The sequence below is a fragment of the Azolla caroliniana genome, unplaced genomic scaffold, assembly GCF_043228905.1.
Source record: "Azolla caroliniana isolate FFs.n. ecotype wild unplaced genomic scaffold, voAzoCaro1.0.p SCAF_10, whole genome shotgun sequence".
NCBI classification, from domain to species: domain Eukaryota; kingdom Viridiplantae; phylum Streptophyta; class Polypodiopsida; order Salviniales; family Salviniaceae; genus Azolla; species Azolla caroliniana.
Window position 1 is genome coordinate 19,244,672 of NW_028230445.1, and position 8,733 is coordinate 19,253,404.

Genomic DNA, 8,733 nt, shown 5'->3' on the forward strand with positions numbered 1-8,733 from the left:
GAGGCTCCGCAAAGAGCACCGAGTGTGTAGACGCGAAGCAAACTGAGACATGCCACGAATGTAATAGTTTCTTGGGGGGTGTTCGACAAGCAAGCACAGACCATGCGGGATTGGGCAGCTGAAAGGGTTACGAAGGAATGGGGCGGAGATCATGTGTGTCCATAGAGAGTGTGTGTCCCTAAAATGTACATTCTTATTTAATTAACATAACATTTGTGAGCTTCACTAGCAGAAGAAGAAGAAGAAGAAGAAGCAGGTAATACTAGCCATCCAGATTCCTACATACTACTAAGTTACTATGCATTTTACCCCTACTACAACACTGTAGCAGCAGTAGTAGTAAACGAAAGTAGTAGAAGAAAGAAGAAGAAGAAGAAGACGAAGAAGAAGAAGAATAGGGTGAGAAAAACATGGCTACCTGACCCTCTCTCTCTCTCTCTCTCTCTCTCTCTCTCTCTCGTTTTCATTCGTTCATTCATTCTGCACACTTTGCGGTGCCTTTCCTCTCTCCTCACCTCAATCACTCCTGCTCCTTCTTCTTCATCCATCTCCATCTCCATCTCCTTCTTCTTCTTCTTCTTCTTCTTCGCCCTCACACAGTCTGTCACTGTTCTCTCTCTCTCTCTCTCTCTCTCTCTCACACACACACACACACACACACACACATTCTTCTTGTTCTTGTTCTCCTCCTGCTCCAGCTGCAGATCTGCGCCCCCTGGTCAACAAATTCGTGCCAACAGGTTTGATTTCCTTTGAAATTGTTGCTTTAAGCGTCGCAGCTCAGGCAGAGAAGTAGAAGTAGAGGACGTAGTGGTGAAACTACTACGAATAGTAGTAGCAGCAGTAGTAGTAGAAGATGAAGTATAAGAAAGAGGCTGCGGAGGAGGGGTAGAAGGACGAATAATTAGGAAAGACGGAGAAGGAAGTGTAAGGAAAAAGAGAACGAGATAGAGCAAGAGAATGACTGGTTTTTTTCTTCTTTCACTCTCATGTTCTCTGCACTTACCCGGTCTGTAGTTTTTCCCCGCTTGGAAGTATACCTTCGTGTAACTCCAATCAGATCGAATTATATGAGTGTAAACACACCTGTTCCCTTTTTCATTCTCACATTCGTAAGAATTTCTTTAACCTTTCCTCTCAGTTCAACTGTATTTCATCTTCAGTGACGTCATCAATTCTCCGTATCCTCTCATCCTCCTCTCAAAATTTCTCTGTCCTTTATAACAAATCTCGTATTTTTTCTTAGAATAATGCCTGCAACAAAATAATTGATCTCCACAGAGTTTGATTTCCTTCAATTTAAGCTTCCATGCGAAAGCTTGGAAGCAGGTAAGGTGAACATGTTATGTGAAATGTTATGAAATCTCGCTCTTTCCAAGAGCAGTAGCCGGATTATAAGTGGACGATAATTGATAGAGAATATTTTTCTCAGAAACTTTTGTGGAGAATTTGTTTACTGCAAAATTCTCATGAATTGTGGTTTACTTAGAAATGTTTCACGGAGAACAGCTTCCATGTCATTTTTTTGGAGACTCTATACCTGAGGATTTCTCATGGAAAAAAATTTCTTCAAGTGGACAAATAGTTCTGGGAGAAATTCACTACTCTCTGAGAAATTCTCATGGAGAATAGTTGTTGGTGGAGAAATTCTCATAGAAGAATAACTCTCTCGGAAATGATCAAGTAAGGCAGTTTCCTCAGAATTGTTCATGGAGAAATACTTATTTGTCAGAAATGTTCCTGGAGAGCAGAAATTTTCATCAATAAACAAATTTTACAAGAAAAGTACGTGGAGAAATAGTTTATTCTCTGAATTTCAAGCTTGTTTGTTTGTACACAGCTACGCTACAATGCCAGAGGAATAAAGGAAGACCAATGGAGCAAATCAATGGAAATGGAACTGGAGAAGGAGAAGTAGTACCTCAAAAGAAGAAGAGAGGAAGACCTCGCAAATCTGATCAGCTTATAGTTGGATCCGCAGAGAAAAAAGTAAATAAAGTAGAGACTAAGAAGAATACTTTGGATTCAAATTCAACGAAAGGTGGATCAAAGACAAAGAAGAGTATGAATATGATGTCACCAAACCTAGCTATGACAGAAGAAGGACAGGTATCAGAAGTAAAAAGACCTTTTGTGGGTCGTTCAGTTCATGGAGTTGTTGACGGATGCTTTGATTCGGGTTATTTGGTCACAATTCGAGTTAAAGATACAAATATAGTCTATCGGGGTGTTGTTTTTGGGCCTGGAATCTCTGTTCCTGTTGAGAATGGTAGAGATATGGTTAACAATAAGGATGGATTAACGTTGCAAGCTAGCAAAGATGATAATGAAGAAGAAGAGCTTGACAGGGAAGATGGATTAAACATGGAAGAGCAGCAAGTTATGGAGAATGAAGATGAAGAAGATAGAGAAGAAGGAGAAGAAGGAGAAGAGGAAGAAGGAGAAGAAGAAGAAGAAGCGTCAGAATCTCCACCAATAGGTGAAGCATCAAATTTTAGGGTTTATAACAATCATTTGCTGACACAAATGCAAACACAAAGACAAATGATTGCTCAGACTACTCAGATACCTTTCCAAACACCTTCAGGGTCTGCTTTCAAACCTCTTTCAACTAGCACAGTTTTGTCTTCAATTGGATCGGGATCAGCCACATTGCTTGGTAATGCTAATGCTAATGCTTATTCGAATGCTACTGCATATGCTTATGCTAATGCCAACGCTCCTAATGTCAACATTAATGCTACTGATTTTACACCAGAAGCAGCTTTCCGAGCTTCTCCTTTCGATCAAGAAATGCTGAGATTTATGTATCCAGGAGGTCTCCCTGAACCTCAGGTTTACCCTAACCACCCTATCATGAGTAACCCTAGTACTATAAATAGTGGAATTTATAGACAAGTTCCTTTCCCTGTGCCTTCATCTTCTTCAACTTTAACTAATCAGTATAATGCCTCTCCTGATGTTTCTTTGAACCCTCATGTTCCTCCTCATCCTACCTCTGATTTATGATGAAATCGTGATGTTTGTGATATCTTCAATTTGAGCTCCTGTTTTGTTTGTCGAGTTCTCCATTAACTAACAGAAGGGAAGAGTGAAGAGGTTTTCTTTTCACGATGAGACGTCTCTGTCCATCATCTCTTTGAATTCCTACTCATTTGAATTCTTGTCATTAACTTGACCTAGTCACAGTGTCCTTGAAACCACAGCTGATTCTCACTGAGAATGTATTGATTTGAATCATTCTGGTTCAGAATGTATGAGTATGGATTCTCAAGAGGGTTAGATGGTGCTTAACCATCTATTTCACACACAAAGGAAGAGCTATTATTAATGGTAAGCTTTTTTTAATTCAATTAGTGGAATTAGAATTGAGGGAACATCCCTAATGATAATTAATGAGCTAAATTATTATTGCTTTTTAATCACAAATTGGAGGCTCACATTGAAGCACATCTTTTGTTCTGAAGTTGCAGAGAATTATTCATTGGAAAACTCAGATTTGTACTCAGATGATATACTATATTATATAAGGCATTGGAATTTGTACTCAGATTGGAAAGCTCATCAATCAGTGTAAAACTGGCGTTTTTTATGTTAATCCTTCCTTTTCTTTCCGAAAGTTTTACTTGGCTTTATTATTCCTTATATCTTATATGTGCATTTCTTTTAGAGAATCCTTCTTGTTCTCAAAAGACTATCGAGCTTTCTTAAATCAATGAGAAGCTCGTGGCCACAAGGATATAATGTTAAAACAGCAATCCTCAATTCTGGACGGCCACTACACTCTTTTTTAATGTTTTAAAGTTGTGTAATGTTCACACACAAAACATGGATCCAATATTTAAAAGTGTAATATTCACAATAATAGCAGTTTCGTTTGGTAATTCTCCGATTGTTCATGTTTTTCCAAATGACAAGGTCTTCATTCTTCAATACTTCTTGAGAATGGGATATTTCTGGTATGTTCATGGCAACAAATATCATTTAATTCAAATCTCAAGTAAGAGTTGGTTCCTTCTCTAGCTAATTGTCTTAACTATCTTTGAGAAGCCCATTTCCCACTCAACCTATTAAAGTGACAATGCGAGCCACAATTTGTATGGGTTGTGTAAACACCCATTGTCTTTGTCTTTGTGTCAAATAACAATGTGAGAAAACTTATAGAATCTAAGAATTGTACCTCCAAATTTGTCGAGGAATCGAGCATTGCATGAAATAATAAGTTCTTTCTTGCACTTCGGAATTGTCAACAATTTAGTTTTGGCTTAATTGGTTTGGCCCATAATGGTTCGGTTCAGCTTGAGCAATCCCAACCCAAGCTCAAACCGGTTAAGGAAGCTCAAGCCTAAATCATGCCAAGCCAAACTGCCAAACCGTTTAAAAACAGTTTAACAGCTCGGTTCATGCTTGAGTCGAGCCATTGTCGACTACTACTTCCACTTAAACAATGCAAATAAGCAATTGTTTGTTTCTAGTCCAAATATCTTTAGGGCTAATCCCAGAGCCAAATCCACAATCAATACTCTCTAAATGAAGAATTTTGCTAGAAGTGACAAATTAAAATGCCAATGATGTTTCAAGATATTCTATCATCCATAATCAAAGTTACCTACCTTCAATTCTTGCTCAACTGTAGATGATAGCCGTTGAAAGAGACTCAATGGAGCAACAGTATAAGAGATTAATAGTCACTTGGCCAAAGGATGCACAATATTTGTCATGCTTCAACAAACTCCAAAATTCTTTGACGTTGAGCTTCAACTACATCTCCCACCTTTTTCACCCCCAAATGAAACAAGCGATTAAACTGAGAATGCAATATTTGTAATTACAACACAAGATAATAATTGAGAAGGCACAAGTAACTCTTTTTGCAAAGAATTGCAATCCTCTCAACTTGATAGTGGTGTCTAAAGATGTAATGAGAGTGCTTCAAGCTATGAGACAATCAAGTATTGGACACATGAAGAATGAGGAGTTTTAAGTAAAATACTTTTAATATGTAATTACCACTACGATAGCTTAATTGATGTCTCCCACCGGTGTTATACCCTCATTCTCAATGAAATATTGGACAAAATACATCCATGGTTGTAAGTGTGAACACATGTCTTCCAATAATAAAAATCAATAAGCCCTCATATCATAGATAAGTCCAATATTATCACTCCCCGTAAGGATCTTGGGCGTTGCTAGATGGTTCCATGCAACCACCCATGTGATTCCTATGCTATCCTATTTCTCCACAAGGAGATAACTACAATCTCCTACCATCTCCAAAAAGTGAAGACACAAATTTCGAAACTTGTATTTTGTTCTTACATATTCGAAAATAACGTTTTAAAGTAGACAAATTTCTCACCTCATTTCAAATAATGTGTCATTGGCAACACAATAGTGTAGTTGTGCATGTGCGTGTGCCTACACATAAATACAAACACACACACACACACACACACGTGCATGCACATGCATACATCCATACATCCATACATAATACATGCGCATGAACCCCCCCTCCCAAAAACACACTTGTAAATTTACATAAATACATGCATGTGTTCATGCACATACACATATACATGTAAACATAGTACGTAAAATTTGTGTTCGTCTAGCATAACATTCGTTTTCCTACATTGGAAAACGAATGCGAATGTTATTCAAACATTCTTGTATTTTTTTGTTTTATTTCCCTTTCTTAAAGATTTTTTTTGTTTTTTAAGGTTTATTTACCTCATAATAAATAGTTAATCCAAAAGTATGGTATTTACCATTCTTGAAGGGTGTTTACCATGAATGCGCGTATGGTACGTATGGTTCATACTATGCATGTAAATATATCCATGCATATTCAACTATGTAAACTCTACGTGTGTTACACCCAAGTTCATGTCTTCGTAATACTAAAGTTGTATCTCCACACCAATAATGTTGATTGATATTGTATTCGTGACAGACCAGGCTAGGGAAATTGTCAATCACCCTCAATCCTCTAACTTCACAAACCCTAACCTCACAAATTCTCACTCACGCCTCACTAATAGAATCCTAATAAAAAAGTTAACATATGCCTTACAAAGGCCAAAGTGTTAAGTACATACACACATGGAAGTAAACATTACTCATGAGAAACACTACCACACCTTGATCAAATAAGGAAGTCACTCAACACATAACATAGGAGGATTAGGGTTTGGCTAATTAGCAATTAACTCTAATCCCTCAACTTACAATGAGTGTATGGAAGTAAGTAGAGAGAGAGAGAGAGAGAGAGAGAGAGAGCTCTAGCTTAGGTTATAATGGAAGAGAAAGTTAATGAACATAGTTTAAGCTAAAAAGTCACAAAAAGTAACTTTTATTACTCTTTTACAAAGGTTGCCCTCAGGGCAATACTAGTGTTGATGTTTATGTCTTCATGGGTCATGCTACGTACCATAGGTACTTAATAGTTGCATGCATCCATGATTAATGCATGGATGGTGTAACTACATGTATAGATGGATGGATGAATGTGTGTGTGCATGTGCGTATGTATGATTAATGCATGGATGGATGGATGGATGCATGTGTATGTGTATGTATGTATGTATGTATGTATGTATGTATGTATGTATGTATGTATGTATGTATGTATGTATGTATGTATGTATGTATGTTTACATGTGTGCGGGTGAGTAGGCATGGGCGTGTGTATGTGTGTGTGGTGCATATGTAAAAGAGTATGTTGTCTTAGACATGATTAAAATTAAACTCTATCTTTTGAATCCTAACCTCTAGTTTGTGAGACTTTTGATCCACTTCATGCTCAAGCCATTCTATGATGTCACCATATTCATTATCAGGCATGGTTTAAAAATCTTGAGAGCTCTTTATAAAGACTATTCAATCTTTGTTTTCTAGAACATGTCATCTTGTGTAGATTAGGACCCATCTTCTTAGCATTATCATCAAGGAAGTCACATTCTATGGACACAGTCTCAAGGCTAGGATCTTATACTCTAGTTCTTGGAAAACCTCACAAGATGCATCATACTTTTGTGGTGACACATCATTGGATTTCACCAACTCAACATATTTACTATGGAACTCAACTGTACTAGAATCCAATGCGTTGATCCAAACAAAAGCATTCTTCATCTTGTCCTTCACATCTTCAATTTCTTCTTTGATCTACTTATCTTGCTGTTTGATTTTGTCTTGTTTCTTATTTATATTGTCAATATAGCTTTACATCTTAGTTGAACCTTGCTTATGCTCTCTTAGATTCATGAGCCAACCCATGCTTCACATAAAAGCTTCCTAAAACCATTGTCTTGTCCAACATTTGCCATAGTTAATGGCCGACCTATTGTTGAGTCTAAGTCAATTCATGTAGTTCTTGGTCAACTAGGTTGTGTGATTTCATTCAATATACATATGCCACAATGTTGAAAATCCAAATGGCCTTGTTCTACCTTGGTTTAGGCTTCACAATCTAGAGATTGATTGAGGAAAACCGCTAGAATCACAAAAAACCACACCTAACTTCCCTATTGTTCGAAACTCAAGTCTAGTGCATCATTAGATCTCAACAATCTCTTTATAAAGGCTACTTAAAGATGGAGAAAAAGAAGAAATGTTTATATTTTTGCAGTGATAACAATGCGATCCCCTAGGCTTCCACAAAAAAAATGGCAACCGTCCATCTAAGTATGAAGACTTTAAAGATATCCTTGATAAGAACAAGGCTAATATCAAAACATCGACCTTACGATTGTCCTATTGATCTTCAACTAATGAAAGACCCACAATGGAACCAATTTATAATCTAGTGCCATTAGAGCTCAAGGTTTTTAGAGAAATTTCAAGTGGATTCATTCTTTGTTTGGAAGACAGATGGATCACTTTGCTTGGTTGTAAATTGTTCAGGCTTAATGTTAGGCCAAAAGTCCTAGTCTACCCACTTGTATCCTAGTGTGAACACACTTATTAAGTTAGGTCTTAATTACCTCCACTATAAATAAGGGGAATTAATTCTTTGTATTAAGTTCAGGGGGATTTTAATGTAATAGTCACCTTGAGCTCCAACTAACTTTCTCTCTATCTATTGTGCATTATCTTTGTTGAGATTAGAACAATGTATTAATCGTATTCTACTTGTGATTTGTTTGCTCATTCCATTGACAAGATCCATATAGTATTCGGCATAAGATGACCAATCAAATACTAGTCGACTCAAGGCACACATTCCATCAACAAAATGGTATCATAACGATGTTGGAACTCAGTAGCATCAATACAAGAAGAGGAAACATTTTTGAAGGAAAAGGTCTGGGCCAACCAAGACCTTCATAAGAACTATGGTTTCGACATCTACCACAGGCTGCGAAATACGTAAGTTTGACTGCAAAAATTCTGCCCTTCAGAAGGAAATGATGCAAGACGTGTTGATCATCAAACGCCAAATAGAGGCGATTCAGAACAACAGTAAGCCGACAATGATGATAACATAAGAATGGCAAACACTCGATGAAATAGCGAGGTTGACCATCTGAATGCACTTAGACGAGAACGTCTACATTCTCCCTATGACCAAGGGGACGACTACATTCTCCCTATGGGAGAAATTACAATCAATATACGAAAAGAAGTCATGCTCTTGAAACTCATCCTAATTCGGCAATTCTTCAATATGAAGATGAGGGAAACCGAGCCAACAACCTCCCATATCAACACCTTCAGTAGGGTGTT

The 8,733-nt window shown here is 37.4% G+C and overlaps 1 protein-coding gene across 1 annotated transcript; it reads left to right on the forward strand.

Moving 5' to 3' along the window:
• The first annotated feature begins 403 nt into the window (after window positions 1–403).
• LOC147859402 (uncharacterized) lies at window positions 404–3,450 on the forward strand. Its single transcript, XM_087325843.1, has 2 exons — window positions 404–740; window positions 1,841–3,450. The coding sequence occupies exon 2, from the start codon at window positions 1,876–1,878 to the stop codon at window positions 3,007–3,009; it is 1,134 nt and encodes a 377-aa protein (XP_087181969.1). The 5' UTR covers window positions 404–740; window positions 1,841–1,875; the 3' UTR covers window positions 3,010–3,450.
• Window positions 3,451–8,733: the final 5,283 nt, after the last annotated feature.

Excerpts from the sequence above, each read along its gene's own strand:
- LOC147859402 (XM_087325843.1), top strand. The coding sequence starts at position 1,876 with ATGGAGCAAATCAATGGAAATGGAACTGGAGAAGGAGAAGTAGTACCT.